The 19,352-nt window shown below is 40.3% G+C and overlaps 1 protein-coding gene across 1 annotated transcript in view; it reads left to right on the plus strand.

Moving 5' to 3' along the window:
* Nucleotides 1-19,352, plus strand: part of LOC133043048 (uncharacterized) — a 128,274-nt gene that overhangs the window by 24,574 nt on the left and 84,348 nt on the right. The window contains 4 exon segments of the mRNA XM_061123937.1: nucleotides 2,060-2,374; nucleotides 10,298-10,612; nucleotides 14,459-14,767; nucleotides 14,861-15,178. Coding sequence (XP_060979920.1) covers nucleotides 2,060-2,374; nucleotides 10,298-10,612; nucleotides 14,459-14,767; nucleotides 14,861-15,178 — 1,257 coding nt within the window.

Genomic DNA, 19,352 nt, shown 5'->3' on the forward strand with positions numbered 1-19,352 from the left:
AAATTACCACATAGTGGCTTAAAACAACATATATTTACTGCCTTAAAGTTCTGTAGGTTCAAGGTTCAACAGGATCTCCCTGAGCTTGAATCAATGTTTCAGCAGGGCCACATCACATCTGAGGCTCTGGCGAAGAATCCCATTTTTTATATCAGGTTTCTTTTCAAACCATCTGCATTCCTTGGCTCACAGACCCCCTTCATCCATCATCAGACCAGCAATGCTGCACGTCTCTAACCATTATCCAGAGTCACACCTCCCTGGAGCCAGAGCCAAGAAAGAGTGCTTCTATAGGTTTGGCCAAAAGGTTCCTTCTTTGTTTCCTGTAAGATGGCCTAGTAACAGTTAGTTGTCTTTCACTTCATTTGAAACAATTTTTTTAGACTATTTTGTGGCAGCTATCATAGCAGCATGCATCTTTTCTTTAAAAAAAATCAAAATTAGTGAATTTTTGTGTTGCCATTTTAATATTGAAAATGGAAGAAAAAAGCAACATTTTTGGCATATCATGCTCTATCATTTCAAGAAAGGATAGAAATGCAACTGAAATGCAAAAAAAGTTTGTGGAGTGTATGGAAGTGTGGTGACTGATCAAACTCATCAAAAGTGGTTTATGAAGTTTTGTGTTGGAGATTTCTCACTGGACGGTACTGCACAGTAGGGTAGACCAGTTGAAGTTGATAGCAATCAAATTGAAATATTACTTGAAGACAATCAATGTTAAACAATGCAGGAGATAGCCAACATATTCAAAATATCCAAATCAAGCATCGATAGTCATTTGTACCAGCTTGGTTATATTATTTTCTTTGATGTTTGAATTTCACATAAGTGAAAAAACCATCATGATAGTATTTCTACAAGGGATTTTCTACTTAAACATAATGAAAACATTTTGCTTTTAAAACAGATTGTGATGGGTGATGAAAAGTGGATACTGCACAATAATGTGGAATGGAAGAGATTGTGGGGCAAGTGAAATGAACTACCCCCAACCACATCAAAGGCAGTCTTCCTCCAAAGAAGGTGATGTTGTGTATGTGGTGGTATTGGAAAGGAGTCCTCTATTAAGAGAGTACCTTCCAGAAAACCGAATGATAATTCCAACAAGTACTGTTCCCCATTAGACCAAATGAAAGCAGCACTTAATGAAAACCATTCAGAATTGATCCAGAGAAAATGCATAATCTTCCATCAGGATAATGCAAAACCACATACGTCTTTGTAGGTCAGGCAAAAACTGCCACAGTTTGGCTAGTTCTGATTCATCAGCTGTATTTACCAGACATTGAAGTTTCAGCTTTCCATTTATTTAGAGCTTCACAAAATTCTCTTAGTGGAAAAAAGTTTAAATTTCCTGGAAGACTATAAAACACACTTGGAATAGTTCTTTGCTTAAAAAGATAAAAGTTTTGGGAAGAGGGAAATATGAAGTTGGCTGAAAATGGCAGAAGGTAGTGTAACAAAATGATGAATATGCTGTTCAATCAAGTTCTTCGTGAACATGAAAAATATCTTTTATTTTGACTTAAAAACCAAAAGAACTTTCTGGCCAACCCAATAAGAATGTGATTAAACTGGGTTCACCTAGTTAATCCACAATAGTCCATCTTAATATCACCATCTCATGATTCTTACCTTAATCACATCTGTGAAATTCCTTCTGCCAGGTAAGGGAACATATTCGTGGTTTCAGGGATTTGCATGAGATGTCTGCAGGTTTATTATTCTGCCACCTCCCCAATAGCATATCATATCCCTTTCACACTCTTAAAGGTTTGATCAGGAAGCAGAATTCAGTGCCTCCCACTACCCTGCACAGGTGCCCAGGTTGCTCTTCCTCTCTGTTCACATTCACTACATCATGGTGGTAGAAAAGTTTAAGAAGACAGGCACAAATGGAAATTCAGGTAAAAGGGAGACAGCTTTCAGTATTATCACCTAATGGGTATCTCCTCAGCTGGTTCAGGGATGAATGGCCACTATTTCTGGGAGAGAGGAAAACCCAGGGTACTGAGTGAAGTTCTCACCAGTCTTGATTCCTCCCTTTTGATCTTAGAGTTTCTGGCCCTCAGAATGGTGACTGAGGACCACCAGTGTGCTGGGTGGCTGGAAGTTTTCTACAATGGAACCTGGGGCAGTGTCTGCCGAAGCCACATGGACAATGTCACTGTGTCCATGATCTGCAGACAGCTTGGCTGTGGGGACAGTGGAAATTTCAACTCTTCTGTTTCTTTTAGAGAAGGTTCTAGATCCAGGTGGGTAGATGGAATCCGGTGTCGGAACATGGATACCTCTCTCTGGCAGTGTCCTTCTGACCCTTGGATTTACAGTTCATGCTCTCCAAAGGAGGAAGCCTACATCTCATGTGCAGGTGAATTACTGTCTGTTTCTGTGTCTGTCTTAAACCCATAGAATGTTAATAGTGAGATTTTATATTTTCATATTTAAGTCATGAATTTAACATAGGTCCACAAAATGAAGTTAAGACCAGTTCAGTTCAGTTGTTCAGTTGTGTCCGACTCTTTGTGACCCCATGGACTGCAGCACACTAGGCCTCCCTGTCCATCACCAACTCCCGGGGCCTACTCAAACTCATGTCCAAAACATCGGTGATGCCATCCAACCATCTCATCCTCTGTTGTCCCCTTCTCCTCCCGCCTTCAATCTTTCCCAGCATCAGGGTCTTTTCCAATGAGTCAGCTCTTCGCATCAGCTGGCCAAAGTATTGGAGTTTCAGCTTCAGCATCAAATCTTCCAATGAATATTCAGGACTCATTTCCTTTAGGATGGACTAGTTGGATCTGCTTGCAGTCCAAGGGACTCTTCAAGAGTCTTCTCCAACACCACAGTTCAAAAGCATCAATTCTTCAGTGCTCAGCTTTCTTTACAGTCCAACTCTCACACCTATACATGACTACTGGAAAAACCATAGCCTTGAGTAGATGGACCTTTGTTGGCAAAGTAATGTCTCTGCTTTTTAATATGCTGTCTATATTGGTCATAGCTTTGCTTCCAAGGAGCAAGCATCTTTAATTTCATGGCTGAGGTCACCATCTGCAGTGATTTTGGAGCCCTGAAAAATAAAGTCTGTCACTGTTTCCATCGTTTCCCCATCTATTTGTCATGAAGTGATGGGACCGCATGCCATAAGCTTAGTTTCCTGAATGTCAAGCTTTAAGCCAAATTTTCTCTTTCCTCTTTCACTTTCATCAAGAGGCTCTTCAGTTCTTCACTTTCTGCCATAAGGTTGGTGTCATCTGCATATCTGCTGGTATTGATATTTCTCCTGGAGATCTTGATTCCAGCTTGTGCTTCATCCAGCCCAGCATTTCTCATGATGAAATCTGCATATAAGTTAAATAGGCAGGGTGACAATATACAGCCTTGATGTACTCCTTTCCCTCTTTGGAACCAGTCTGTTGATCTATATCCAGTTCTAACTGTTGCTTCCTGACCTGCATACAGATTTCTCAAGAGGCAGGTCAGGTGTTCTGGTATTCCCATCTCTTTAAGAATTTTCCTCAGTTTGGTGTCATACACACAGTCAAAGGCTTTGGTGGAGTCAATAAAGCAGAAGTAGATGTTTTTCTGGAACTCTCTTGCTTTTTTGATTGTCCAGCAGATGTTGGCAATTTTACCTCTGGTTCCTCTGCCTTTTCTCAATCCAGCTTGAACTTTTGAAAGTTCAGAGTTCACGTACTGTTGACACCTGGCTTGAAGAATTTTGAGCATTAGTTTGCTAGCTTGTGAGATGAGTGTAATTGTGTGGTAGTTTGAGCATTCTTTGGCATTGCCTTTCTTTGGGATTGGAATGAAAACTGACCTTTTCCAGTCCTGTGACCACTGCTGAGTTTTCCATATTTGCTGACATATTGAGTGCAGCATCATCTTTCAGGATTTGCAATAGCTCAACTGAAATTCCATCACCTCCACTAGCTTTGCTTGTAGTGATGCTTCCTAAGGCCCACTTGACTTCGCATTCCAGGATGTCTGGCTCTAGGTTGGTGATCACACCACTGTGACTATCTGGCTCATGAAGATCTCTGTTGTATATTTCTTCTGTGTATTCTTCCCACCTCTTCTTAATATCTTCTGCTTCAGTTAGTTCCATACCACTTCTGTCCTTGATTATGCTCATCCTTTCATGAAATGTTTCTTTAGTGTCTCTAATTTTCTTGATGAGATCTCTAGTCATTCCCATTCTGTTGTTTTCCTCTATTTCTTTGCAGGGATCACTGAGGAAGGCTTTCTTATCTCTCCTTGCTATTCTTTGGAACTCTGCATTCAAATGGGTATATCTTTCCTTTTCCCTTTGACTTTAACTTTTCTTCTTTTCTCAGCTATTTATAAGACCTCCTCAGACAACCATTTTGCCTTTTTCCATTTCTTTTTCTTGGGGATGGTCTTGATCACTGCCTCCTGTACAGTATAACAAACCTCCATCCATAGTTCTTCAAGCACTCTGTCTATCAGATGTAATCCTTTGAATCTATTTGTCACTTCCATTGTATAATCATAAGGGATTTGATTTAGGTCATACCTGAATTGTCTAGTGGTTTTCCCTACAGAGACTGAGCCAGAACTCTGTCAGAGTGTCTCCTGTGTAGGTGCGGGTCACCAGTGGCCTGCTGCAGGGCCTCTGGGTGCAGCTGACCTGGGTATGGCATAAGCCCTCTTGGAGGAGGTTGCCATTAACCCCACCATAGAACCACCAGAAATTGCACAGGAGTGGGGAAACAGACTCTTGGAGGGCACAAACAAAACCTTGTGTGCACCAGGACCCAGGAGAAAGGAGCAGTGACCCTACAAGAAACTGACCCAGACATGCCCATAAGTGTCCAGGGGTCTCTGGTGGAGGCATGGGCAAGCGGTGGCCTGGTTTGGGTCGGAGGCACTGAGTGCGGCAGTGGGTGCATGGACCTTCTGAAGGAGGTCACCACTATCTTCATCACCTCCACCATAGTTTGGCCTCAGGCCAAGCAACAGGGAGGGAATGCAGCCTCACCCATCAACAGCAAATTGGATTAAAGATTTACTGAACATGGCCCCACCCATCAGAATAAGACCCAGTTCCCCTCAGTCAATCTCTCCCATCAGGAAGCTTCCATAAGCTTCTTATCCTTATCCATCAGAGGGCAGACAGAACAAAAAACACAACCACAGAAAACTAACCAAACTGATCACATGGACCACAGCCTTGTCTAGCTCAATGAAACTATGAGCCATGCCATGTAGGGCCACCCAAGCCAGACGGGTCATGGTGGAGAGTTCTGACAAAACGTGGTCCACTGGAGAAGGGAACGGCAAACCACTTCAGTATTCTTGCCTTGAGAACCCCATGAACAGTATGAAAAGGCAAAAAAGTATGATACTAAAAGATGAACTCCCCAGGTTGGTAGGTGCCCAATATGCTACTGGAGAAGAGTGGAGAACTAACTCCAAAAAGAATGAACAGACAGAGCCAAAGCAAAAACAACACCCAGTTGTGTATGTGATGGGTGATGGAAGTAAAGTCTGATGCTGTAAAGAGCAATATTGCATAAAAACCTGGAATATTAGGTCCATAAATCAAGGCAAATTGGAAGTGGTCAAACAGGAGATGGCAAGAGTGAACACTGACATTTTAGGAATCAGTGAACTAAAATGGACTGGAATGGATGAATTTAACTCAGAAGTTAACATGGAGTTGATTTAACCCACATGTTCTAACACTATTTTTTAAAATTTGTAGTTGACATATAATCACGTAACAGTATTAGTATTAGTTTCAGTTGTGCAACATAATGCTTATGTATTTGTACATACTGGAAAATGATGACTATCCTATGTTTATTTTTGGCTGTGCTGCATCTTCCATGCTCTGCACAGTCTTTCTCTAGTTGCGTTGAGCAGGGTCTGGTCCCTCGTTGTGCTCTGCAGGCTTCTCTTGTGGTGGAGCACTGGCTCCAGGGCGCGAGGGCTTCAGGAGTGGCTGCACACAGGCTCAGTAGTTCTGGGCTGAGGGCTCCAGAGCACAGGCTTAGTAACTGTGGTCCACAGTCTTACTTGCCCTGCGGCATGTGGGATCTTCCTGGGCCAGAGATAGAACCAGTGTCCTCTGCATTGCAAGGTGGATTCTTAACCACTGGAGCACTAGGGAAGCCCTTACTTTTTTCTTGTGATGAGAACTTGTAAGGTTCTTTGTTACCAACTTTCTCATATAAGATACAGCATTAACCCAGGTGACACTACTGGTAAAGAATCCCCTTGCCAATGCAGGAGACATAAGAGATGTGGGTTCCCTCCCTGAGTTGTGAAGATCTCCTGGAGAAGGAAATGGCAACTCACTCCAGTATTCTTGCCTGGGAAATCCCATGGATAGAGAAGCTTCTCAGGCTACAGTCCATAGGGTCACAGATGGGCAAGACTGAGCACACACACACGCCCACATTAACTGTACTCCCTATACTGTACATTACATCCTCATGACATTCATTTTAGTGCTGGAAGTTTGTGCCTTTTGACTACCTTCATCCATTTTGCCCACACTGACCCACCTTTGACAACCACCAAACTGTTCTCTGCATCTCTGAACCCTTTTAAAAAAAAGCTATTTTAAGATTCCACATATAAATGAGGCTATATGATATTTTTCTTTATCTGTCTGGTTTAGCTCACTTAGCAGAATGCCTTCAAAGTACATTCATGTTGTTGCAAATGATGAGAATTTCTTCTTTTTTTGGTGGCTCTGTGTGTGTGTATAAAGAAAATGTTATATATATATATATATATATATATATTCTTTATCCATTTACCCATCACTGAAGGCTTACAATGTCTGGCTATTGTAAATAATTCTGCAGTGAACATTGGGTTGCACATATATTTTCAAGTTAGTGTTTTCATTTTCTTCAGATAAATACCCAAAAGGAAAATTGCTAAATCATACAGCAGTTCTGTTTTTAATTTTTCAGGAACCTCAAAACTTTTTTCCATGGGGATACATCAATTTACACTCCCTGCAACTGTGTATAAACTTTTTCTTCTCTCCACATTATTACAGCTCTTGTTCTTTCTTGTTTTTTTTTTTTTTTTGATAAAAGCAATTCTTTTGAGGTGATATCTTATTGAGGTTTTGATTTGCATTGACCTGGTGACTAGTCATATTGTGCACCTTTTCATGTACCTGTTGACCAGATGTATGTTTACTATGGAAAAAAAAATGTCTATTCAAGTCCTCTGCCCATTTTGAAATCAGACTTTTTTTCTCTGTTATTGAGTTGTATGAGTTCTTTAAATATTAACAGTTTGGATATTAACTCTTATCAAGTACATATAATTTGTTAATATTTTCTCTAATTCCACAGATTGTCTTTTCATTCTGTGTATCATTTCCCTTGTTGTGCAGAAGATTTTAAGTTTTATGTAGTTTCACTTGGTTATATTTGCTCTTGTTGCCTTTGTTTTCGGCATCAAATCCAAAACATCATCACAAAGACTGAAGTCAAGGACATTTTTTCCCTTACTTTTTCTTCTAGGATTTTTATGGCTTCAGGACTTATGATTAAGTCTTTAATCCATTTTGAGTTGACTTTTGTGAGTGGTGTATGATAGTGGTGACTTTGTGTCTTTTCAATGTGGCTGTCCAACTTTCCTAACACCATTTATTGGAAAGACTGCCATTTCCCCATTGTATATTCTTGGATCCTTTGTCAAAAGCTAATTGACTGTATATATTTGGGTTTATTTCTGGGCTGTCTGTTCTGTTCTGTTGATGTCTGTGTCCCTTTTTATACCAATACCATACTGTTTTGATTACTATAACTTTGTAATTTAGTTTGAAATCAGGATGCATGACACCTCCAGCATTGTTCTTCTTTCTCAAGATTGATTTTGATATTCAGGGTCTTTTGTGGTTCCATAGAAACTTTAGGATTGTTTATTCCATATGTGTGAAAATTTCTACCTGAATTTTGTTAAGGATTACAGTGACTCTGTCAATTTCTTTGTGTAGCATGAGCATTTTAACAATATAAGGTCTTCCAACCCATGACCACAGATTATCTCTTGATTTATTTGTGTCTTCTTTAATATCTTTCATCAGTGTCCTATAGCTTTCACTGTTCAAGATTTTCACCTCCTTTGTTAAATTTATCCCTAAGTATTTTATTGGTCTTGTACAATTGCCTATGTGTCATAGTGAATAATAGATAAGAGTAGCTTTAGAATCTATTTAATAATTTTCCTTTAACATTATGTAGGTGAAATTTTGAATATAAATTAATTCTGTGCTTATGGACAAATTAATTTTGTTGTTTTTGTTTAGTCATTAAGTTGTGTTCAACTCTTTTCCACCCCATGGACTGTAGCCTGCCAGGCTCTTCTATCCATGGGATTTCCCAGGCAAGAATACTGGAGTGGGTTGCCATTTCCTTCTCCAGGGGATCTTCCTGACCCAGGGATCAAAACTGCATCTCCTGCATTTCTAGCAAATTCCTTACCACTGAGCCACTGGGGAAACCCAACAATGCCTACCTAATAGCAATGCTGTGTGGTAAATTAAACTTATTTTTAATATGCACTATTTATTATCATAAACCATTACCTTTAATTTATATTTGCTTTACTATTAATATTTCACTGATTAACATGAAGCTAAAGGACTTCTGTTTCACTGAATTTTATTCATCTACACACTGATTCAATAAATATTTATTAAGTAACTATCAAGGTATTTAGAAAAGGTTCTCCATATACATACTTGTTGAATCTTGTTGAATGCTGCTGCTGCAGGTCACTTCAGTCATTGTCTGACTCTGTGTGACCCCATAGATGGCAGCCCACCAGGCTCCCCTGTCCCTGGGATTCTCCAGGCAAGAACACTGGAGTGGGTTGCCATTTCCTTCTCCAGTGCATGAAAGTGAAAAGTGAAAGTGAAGTCGCTCAGTCATCTCTGACTCCTAGAGACCCCATGGACTGCAGCCCACCAGGTGCCTCTGTCCATGGGATTTTCCAGGCAAGAGTACTGGAATGGGTTGCCAGTGCCTTCTCCCTTGTGGAATGAGTGCATACAATATGTAGGTACTGTCCTAATAGCAGAAATACAGGGCAAATAAAATATGCAAAGTCCTTCCTCCAGTGAAACTTTAATTCAGGTAGGGGTGTGTGTGTGTGTGGGTGTGTGTGTGTACATATTTGGAGATGTCTGTATATCTGTTTCTATATTTGTTATTAGATGCAGGTAGTTATAAACAAGTAAATATTTAAAGTTATTTTAGAAGATTCTATGATAGCTTTCATTACAATTTTTATTTTTCTCTAGAATGTTTAAAATTTTCTTATTTATCAGTCAGTTCAGTCACTCAGTTGTGTCTGACTCTTTGTGACCCCATGGACTGCAGAATGCCAGGTTTCCCTGTCCATCACCAACTCCCAGAACTTGCTCAAACTTATGTCCATTGAGTCAGTGATACCATCCAACCATCTAATCCTGTCATCCCCTTCTCCTGCCTTCAGTCTTTCCCAGCATCAGGGTCTTTTCCAGTGAGTCAGTTCTTCCCATCACATGGTCAAAGTGTTGGAGTTTCAGCTTCAGCATCAGTCCTTCCAATGAATATTCAAGACTGATTTCCTTTAGGATTGACTGGTTGGATCTCCTTGCAATCCAAGGGACTCTCAAGAGTCTTCTCCAACACCACAGTTCAAAAGCATCAGTTCTTCGGTGCTCAGCTTTCTTTATAGTCCAACTCTCACATCCATACATGACTACTGGAAAAACCATAGCTTTGACTAGACAGACCTTTGTCTGGCTTCCCTGTTGGCTCAGTGTTAAAGAACGTACCTGCCAGTGCAGGAGATACCCAGTTCATCAATGGGTTGGGAAGATCCCCTGGAGAAGGAAATGGCAACCTACTCCTGTATTCTTGCCTGGGAAATTCCACGGACAGAGAAGCCTGGCAAACTACTCTCCATGTGGTCGGAGAATCAGACATGACTTGGTAACTCAACAACAACAATGCAGAACTCTACAAATCAGAAGATTAATACCTATAGACTTGGGTAACAACATCTGTCTCACACTACTCAGTAGAGTGATATTTCCTATTTTGGCCCATTTTCAACCTTATTATTCTCATTGCTGCTATCAGAAACCAGACCCAGGAGCTTGCCCAAATGCAAAAACTCCATGTCTCAACCAGCAGGCTCTGCAGCCTCAGAGGCGACTCAGGACCGGAAGACTCTTCTCATCCCCACCATCCCATCCCACCCCCCACGCCTGCATCAACACCTCATTGTCACATTTCTCTCTCCTCAGGCAGCAAACAGCTCCGCCTGGTGGACGGGGGCGGTCCCTGCGCGGGGAGAGTGGAGATCCTTAACCAGGGCTTCTGGGGCACCATCTGTGATGACGGCTGGGACCTGGACGATGCCCGCGTGGTGTGCAGGCAGCTGGGCTGTGGAGGAGCCCTCGATGCCTTGCAATTTGCTCAATTAGGTCAAGGATCAGGGCCCATCTGGCTGGATGAACTGAACTGCTGAAGAAAGGAGTCCCACGTGTGGAGGTGCCCTTCCCGGGGCTGGGGGCGGCACGACTGTGAGCATGCAGAGGATGCTGGGGTCCTCTGCTCAGGTACGGTCAGTGCATTGTCCATGGGCTGAGAAAGTAGTAAGTTCCAAGGAAGTTGGTGTCTGATCACCTGGCAATAGAAGATGACTGAGTTAGAGAGGTCTAAGACATCTACCCATCCTCCCTGAGGGCACAGTTATCTCTGAGTGATGGGCTTCAACTACTATCCTCTTGTCAATCTCTGATATTTCTTCTCCAGTGATCTTACCTGACAGAGTTCAATTTATTATTCCCAATTAAAATTAATTTTCATGATTTTTAATATAATTTTTGGAAGAGTGAAATACTCGCAAATCACCACCCACACACCCCTTTGCCCAGTGAACCCACAGGAGGGAGCGACAAGAATGAGGGTGCACCTCTCTCAGTGTCGTTGTTTCCGTAGTTACCCTATGACATGCTATTTTGCACTAGGTCAGTAGGAATGGAGGCACAGGAGATACCATTAAACAAATCATAAAGAAATTTATGGATTTATGCCAAATTTCAAGTCTCATTTGCAAATTTAAATGTAAATATTCATAGCCATTTGGCTAGTAGAACCAGAGAACTGTGGATGAAATGCTCTGAGTCATAGCTTCTCCTTCTGTTGTTATTAGAAAAGATTCTTTGTCTATGTTTTCTTTTAAAACATCTGCATAAGCCAAAACTTTGAAAGAACACTTAGCTATGTGTTGTGCACTGACACAGCAATGGTGGAGGCAAAGAAATATTGATTCTGTGTTTTATAGTAAGAGATTATACAGTTTACACTTGATGATTTCAGTGATATAAGAGAATTACACTTGGGGGTTTATTTGATAGGAATAAAAGTAAGGAGGCAAATATAATTTTTGAAGAAGCTGAAAGAGAGTTATCATAGCTAGAGGGATGGCAGGGCAATGGGAGCTGAAAAAGCCACCTGTGGGGTTCTCTGAACAGCCCTGAGGGTCCAGGTGTGGTGTGGAGGATGCTTTGTGTGCCTAAGGACACAGGATATCAGTACAGCAAGGGGCCAGACAAGGATATATCTGACCACAGTTTGATTTTGCCTTTGTTGCAGTTGATTCATATAAATAAATGGCCCTTTGAAATGGCAGTTTCCCTTTCTTTGATTATCCAAGTCTCTCATAAACATTTTGGAGGACTTAAAACTGTCCACTTGTTTTTCTCCTGCACTTCTAAAAAGATAAGAGCATTGTTTTATTGTGATTTACATTCCCAACATCGGCCAAAATTTCTGAATATAACAGACTCTAAAAAGATGCTTGTATTTGTAATAAACCACATGAAAATAGATTCTCAATATTGCCTTCAAAATAACATCCTCCTACTTAAATATCAGACCTCTGCAGAGGATTCAGATATGACTCCTTTGTAGCCTCTCCTCTCTCTCCATTTAATTTCCCAATCAGAGGTTGGGGAGTTTTCTGGGCCTCTAGGGACCCGCTCTCCTTGGCCTTTGCTGCACCTTGATGTAAAGTTCACATTGATCCCCTCTGACTTTCAGAGGGGAATGGGCAGCCCAAAGGTTGAGGGCAGGTCTTGTCTTCTAGGAAGATACTTGATCTTTGTGGCTCTCTGAAAGGCCACATACCTCATCCAACAGAGATACTTCCTACACCTCAGGCCACACAGTGCTCTGTTCCAGTCAAACCAGTAGGAGTCCAGAGTGATGGGTGAAGAGCCAGAGGGTCCAGGGTCAGGTAAGGACGAAAGTCAGAGGGCTGAGAGTTGGTCTGGAGGCAGATGCATCCCAGCTACAGGGAGAAGCTTGATCAGAGGGAGAGAAATAAGGATGGATGTACATGAACAATGATGAAAACCCACCCAGTCCCTCATGCTCTCGTGGTTCCCTGGATAAAACCCAGCCCCAAAGCTATAACAGTGAGACTGCCTCTGGGACAAAGGGCCCTCAGCAGAAGCTGAGACGCAGAAAATCGGGGCTCTCCCAGGCTCAGGCACAGGTGCAGAGAGAATCCTTCCCTGACAACCTGGGCCCTGAGGTCCCTCCTATGTTTCAGGTTGATGTTTCTCTTGCAAATGGACTAAACTTGGAAAACGGAGATAAGAAAGAGTTTCAGCACTATTTATTGAACAGATTGTCTTCTCTAATGGTATAAAGCATTACCTTCTTCAAATACTAAATTTCTGTGTGTGTATGTCTTTGTGTCTGTTAGATATTTATATTCTGCCCCATTCTCTCTGTTGTTGTACAAGAACATAGTTGATTTTATTGTTTTTAATAACTTACCCCTCACATCAGCCTTCTAGTTCATAAATTTTCTTGTAATGTTCACACATTTATTTTTCCATGTAAAATTTAAAAGCAAATATAAAGTAAAAAATAAATAATAATTTGTCTCGGGAGACTATCCTATGTGTATAAGACTTTGTTCTGAATATATTTGAGTGTCTAACATGTGTTAGGCTATCTAAAATAACATGTAAGTGATATTCTTTCTAAATTCATAATCTGGTGGGATTAATACAGAAACTAACAAGGTGTTGAGTAAAAATTATTTAATTAGAAAGTGTACCCTGTAACCGAACTCCCCACCAGACCAGTTCGATCTCTTTCAGTTTTATACTCCATCCATTCCCGGTTTAATCTACCACACATCCCACCTGCACTCCACTCCTACAGATATTCTTCCCTTTCAGAGTCTCCTTTCCATCCATTTGTAGCTTTTAAGATTGTTCCCTTGTCTGCAGTGGATAAAATGTGAAAGGGTAGCAGGGTTAGGTGGCCAGATGGGAGGAGCACAGTGGATAAAATGTGTCAAAAACGTGGACAAATATTTTCCTCTAAGTCTGTCTATCTTTCATCCATATTGAGGTTTTTGCATTTGGAAATCTCTAAATTATAAGTGGCTTGTTTGCTCTCTGCTCTCTTTCTCTCCCTCTCCTTTTTTTACTGTTATTTCTCAAGAATCCAAATAGGAAAGGAATACACAGTTAGCATATACATAGGATTAAAATACATTAAATTATCATCATTTCTTAGTATTTGCTAAGATTCCCATGTCTAGTAGAAAGTAATCAAACTCAGCTGATTTTCATACTCCCTCTGAAAACTCATTTTCTCCCTTGATAAATCCTAGGCTTTCAAGAAAGATGGCTAGGACAAGCCCCTCCCTCTCCAGTGACTCTCTGAACTTTCTTAATATTCAAACTCATCTATGGACAACTTCTTTTCACAATCAAGTCACTTAAGAAATTCTGGGAATTTTTCACCATCAAGAATTATGAGAAATAATTGTGCTGTTTCCAGTAACAATATATGTGAAATCATAATAGGCTAGTAGACTTGGTATGATGTCTAGCTTTCCTCCTGTGAGCCATAAGTCTGTCTACAGTCTAGCCTGAATTAATAGATCTCCCGCTATGAGGTTCCCTGTCTTCAGTGACTTGATTATTGGCTCCTGAAGGAAAACTGGCCAGAATTCTAGCTCCAGAAATCTCAGATGGCCTTCTAATCTTGTCTGGCTCTTAGTCGTCTAAACCATTGAATCCCATAAACCTACTTCACTCTGGGTTAGTTCAGCTCTGTGCTCAAGTCTGATACTCACTGCAGTGCGGTTTCCTTGGGCCTTGTCGTTTCCAGGCCCCTAGATGAGGAATTCTCATCCTAATCAACCTCAAAATATACATTCTTACTGACTGCAAATTTTTCTGGGTTTCTTTTCATAAACTTGGTCATGAAAATATTAATACAATTCTGACACTAACTCTCAGCTTTTCTCTCCATGCCCCACTCCTAGAAATGAAACGCTTTCACATCCTTGCCTATGATGTGCTGTTTCCAATGCCAAGCGAGGACTATGAACACTCACAGGGTTTGTTGCTGCTGTTGATTGTTTCCCTTAGGATTTGTGCGTCTGGCTGGAGGAGAAGGACCCTGCTCAGGGCGAGTAGAAGTGCATTCTGGAGAAGACTGGACCCCAGTGTCTGATGGGAAGTTCACACTCCCCACTGCCCAGGTCATCTGTGCAGAGCTGGGGTGTGGCAAGGCTGTGTCTGTCCTGCGACATGAGCTCTTCAGAGAGTCTGATGGCCGGGTCTGGGCTGAAGAGTTCAGGTGTGAGGGGGAGGAGCCTGAGCTCCAGGTCTGCCCCAGAGTGCCCTGTCCAGGGGGCAGGTGTCACCACAGTGGAGCTGCTCAGGTTGTCTGTTCAGGTGAGATGCAGGTCAGGCCTTTCATCTCTGTGAACACCCGGTTCAGGTGAGAAAGTCATGTGATTTTGCTGACATCCTGTGGTCTTCTACCAGTGTATGCAGAAGTCCGGCTCATGACAAACAGCTCCTCTCAGTGTGAGGGGCAGGTGGAGATGAATATTTCTGGACAATGGAGAGCACTCTGTGCCTCTCACTGGAGTCTGGCCAACGCCAATGTTGTCTGTCATCAGCTTGGCTCTGGAGTTGCCATCTCCAGCCCTAGAGCACCACACTTTGGAGAAGGATGTGATCAAATCTCAACAGTCCGATTTCACTGCTCAGGGGCTGAGTCCTTCTTAGGGACGTGCCCTGTGACTGCCCTGGGTGGTCTTGACTGTTCCCATGGCAACACAGCCTATGTGATCTGCTCAGGTAAGAGAGGGGGGAAGGGCTACTGGTACTCGTGGAGTGAAATGTCCCCAAGAGCAGAGAGAGAGGGAAACCTGGCTTCAAAAATCGGATATTTCATGGTGAAATCTGCTTCCTCTCATTGTTCATTCGTTTTTCAGGTCAGGGCAAGAAGTGTGAAGGGGAATAATATATTTTTAAGCAGCATTATTATTTACAAATAGTCATGGAAAACAAAATACCGGCAGTAAGTGTAGACCTCAGTCATGTTCCCCAACCCAGATAAGCCAAGAGAATATTCCCAGCACTACAGAGTCACTGTTGCCTCCTCGTAACTATGTCCTGTGTCCTCTCCAGTAGGAACAGTTTAACTTCTAGTACCATCGAATATTCACTGGAAGGACTGATGCTGAAGCTGAAGTTGCAGTATTTTGGTCATCTGATGTGAACAGATGACTCGTTGGGAAAGTCTCTGATCCTGGGAAAGATTGGGGGCAGAAGGAGAAGAGGCTGTCAGAGGATGAGATGGTTGGATGGCATTACTGATGCAATGAACATGAACTGGGGCAAACTCCGGGAGATGGTGAGGGACAGGGAGGCCTGGCATGCTGCAGTCCATGGGGTCACAAAGGTTGCACATGACTGGGCAATTGAACAACAACAATAACAAAAACCATAGGATATTTTATTGATTTTTGAACTTTATATAAAATCATGCAGTATGTTTCTTGTGTGTCTGACTTCTTTGACTCAACATTATGTTTGGGATTCACTCATGATGTTGCTTGTAGCAGCTGACTACTCATTTTTATTACTGTAGAGTAGTTCTTTGAGTGACAATATACAGTCAAATATACCATTTGACTGATGGTAGAGATTTGAATTGTTTTCTGTCCTTGACTATTACAAATATGATGCTACAACTTACCATGACAATGACTTTGGGTGAAAATCTATGCTATTTATTTAATCCTTGGTCTTTTATTTTCATTTTCTTAATGGTACCATGTCCTTAGATGAGCAAAGTTCTTAATCTTAAGGAAATATAACTTACTAGTTTTTCCCTGTATATTTAGTATTTCTTATATCCTTTTGAAAAGAACTTTGCTTACTCCAAGACCATAAAAACATTCTTCAATAGTATCTTATGGAAGTTTATTTTTCTCTTGCATATAATTGCATATTCCTTCTGAGACTGATATCTATATAAGATAAGGGTCAAGTTTCATATTGACATCTAATTGACTCAGAATCTTTTTCTGAAAAGATTTTTGTCTCCACTGTGTGCCACCTTTGCCGTAAGGAGAAGGGCATATGTGTCTAAGCCTTTTTTAGACTCTCTGTTCTATTCCATTGTATCATTTGTCTATCCTTGCACCAATACTGTATTTTCTTAATTATTGTAATTTTATAGTAAGCTTGGGTAATTTTAATTTGCAAGAGTTACTTTATACTAACTACCTATGTTGCCTTTCTTGCCAACTGTGTTGGTCATCCTTGGCCTTTTGCGTTTAAAAAATATTTTGGAATTAGTTTGTTATTTTTCACCAAAAGAAACTTCATAAATGTATTTTGATTGAGATTATATTTAACCTACCAGAAATTTGAGGATGATTGACTTTGACAGTTTTGAGTCTCCCAATTCATTGACATGACATATCCCTCCATTCAGTTAGGTCTATCAGAGGTTTTGCCCATCTTTTACTAGGTTTTCTCCTAGGTGTTTCACTTTTTTGAAATTATTTGTATTTCTTTTAGTGAAAGTATCCTAGGAATTAATTCTTTCTGACTTATTTTCACCCTTTAATATTTTTTTTATTTTGACCTAATTTAAGACCTGAAAGTTGCAAAAATAATATAAAAATTCCCAAATGACTTTTACCTGGATCTCCCAATATTAGTATTTTGCTTTAATCTTCCTCTCTCTCTCTGTCCCCCTCCTGCCCGATTTCTCCATAAACATGTAAAGTCTTTCTGAATTGGGTTGCAATCATCATGTCCTTTTATCTCTAAAATAATTCAAGATATTTCCTTATTAACCAAAGTTCTGTCAAGTTCTCAGCTGACTTCAACCCCAGATGACATCTAAGTGCAACTACATTAAAGATCCCAAGACACAACTGCCAAGTTGAATCTTTCTCAAATTACTGATCCAGGAAGACTTAAGAAAATGAAGACTGTGGAGATATGTATATATATATATATAGCTTCAGAGACTGTTTTTATAATTTGTGATACAGCAGTGTAATCGGGACAGTTACTATGTGGCCTGCACTTCTAAATAGAGGCGCATTTGTCCTATGACCTTCCACTTTATTGATTCTCCCTTATGCTGAGCTAATGTGCTGATATGCTCATTCTTTAGTTCTTAATTTCAACTAGTAAGTTTTTCAGCTCTAGAATTTTTATTTGTTGTTGTTGTTGTTATCGTTATTTGTTTTTTTTCCATCAGGGTGCACATTTTGTCAGTTAATTCCATGGGCACCTTAATCAAGGCTCTTTAAATTCTCTGTCAAGTAACTCTAGTAGCTGAGTATCCTGGGGAATTGTTTCTAATGTCTACATTTCCTCTTGGTTTCTCATGAGGTCTATTTTCAATAAATATCTTTTAAAGTACAGACGTTGGAAAATTCAAAAAAATTGAAATCATTCCAGTCATCTTTTCTGACCACAGTGCAGTAAGATTAGATCTCATTTACAGGAAAAAAATTGTTAAAAATTCAAACACATGGAGGCTAAATAACACGCTTCTGAATAACCAACAAATCATAGAAGAAATCAAAAAAGAAATCAAAATATGTATAGAAACGAATGAAAATGAAAACACAACAACCCAAAACCTATGGGACACTGTAAAAGCAGTGCTAAGGGGAAGGTTCATAGCATTACAGGCTTACATCAAGAAACAAGAAAAAAGCCAAATAAATAACCTAACTCTACACCTAAAGCAATTAGAGAAGTAAGAAATGAAGAACCCCAGGGTTAGCAGAAGGAAAGAAATCTTAAAAATTAAGGCAGAAATAAATGCAATAGAAACTAAAGAGACCATAGCAAAAATCAACAAAGCTAAAAGCTGGTTTTTTGAAAAAATAAACAAAATTGACAAACCATTAGCAAGACTCATTAAGAAACAAAGAGAGAAGAACCAAATTAGCAAAATTAGAAATGAAAATGGAGAGATCACAACAGACAACACTGAAATACAAAGGATCATAAGAGACTACTACCAGCAGCTCTATGCCAATAAAATGGACAACTTGGATGAAATGGACAAATTCTTAGAAAAGTATAACTTTCCAAAACTGAACCAGGAAGAAATAGAAGATCTTAACAGACCCATCACAGGCAAGGAAATCGAAACTGTAATCAAAAATCTTCCAGCAAACAAAAGCCCAGGACCAGATGGCTTCACAGCTGAATTCTACCAAAAATTTAGAGAAGAGCTAACACCTATCTTACTCAAACTCTTCCAGAAAATTGCAGAAGAAGGTAAACTTCCAAACTCATTCTATGAGGCCACCATCACCCTAATTCCAAAACCAGACAAAGATGCCACAAAAAAAGAAAACCACAGGCCAATATCACTGATGAACATAGATGTAAAAATCCTTAACAAAATTCTAGCAAACAGAATCCAACAACATATTAAAAAAATCATACACCACGACCAAGTGGGCTTTATCCCAGGAATGCAAGGATTCTTCAATATCCGCAAATCAATCAATGTAATACACCACATTAACAAATTGAAAGATAAAAACCATATGATTATCTCAATAGATGCAGAGAAAGCCTTTGACAAAATTCAACACTCATTTATGATTAAAACTCTCCAAAAAGCAGGAATAGAAGGAACATACCTCAACATAATAAAAGCTATATATGACAAACCCACAGCAAGCATCACCCTCAATGGTGAAAAATTGAAAGCATTTCCCCTAAAATCAGGAACAAGACAAGGGTGCCCACTCTCACCACTACTATTCAACATAGTGTTGGAAGTTTTGGCCACAGCAATCAGAGCAGAAAAAGAAGTAAAAGGAATCCAGATAGGAAAAGAAGAAGTGAAACTCTCACTGTTTGCAGATGACATGATCCTCTACGTAGAAAACTCTAAAGACTCTACCAGAAAATTACTAGAGCTAATCAATGAATATAGTAAAGTTGCAGGATATAAAATTAACACACAGAAATCCCT

The sequence above is a fragment of the Dama dama genome, chromosome 22, assembly GCF_033118175.1.
Source record: "Dama dama isolate Ldn47 chromosome 22, ASM3311817v1, whole genome shotgun sequence".
In the NCBI taxonomy this organism is placed as follows: domain Eukaryota; kingdom Metazoa; phylum Chordata; class Mammalia; order Artiodactyla; family Cervidae; genus Dama; species Dama dama.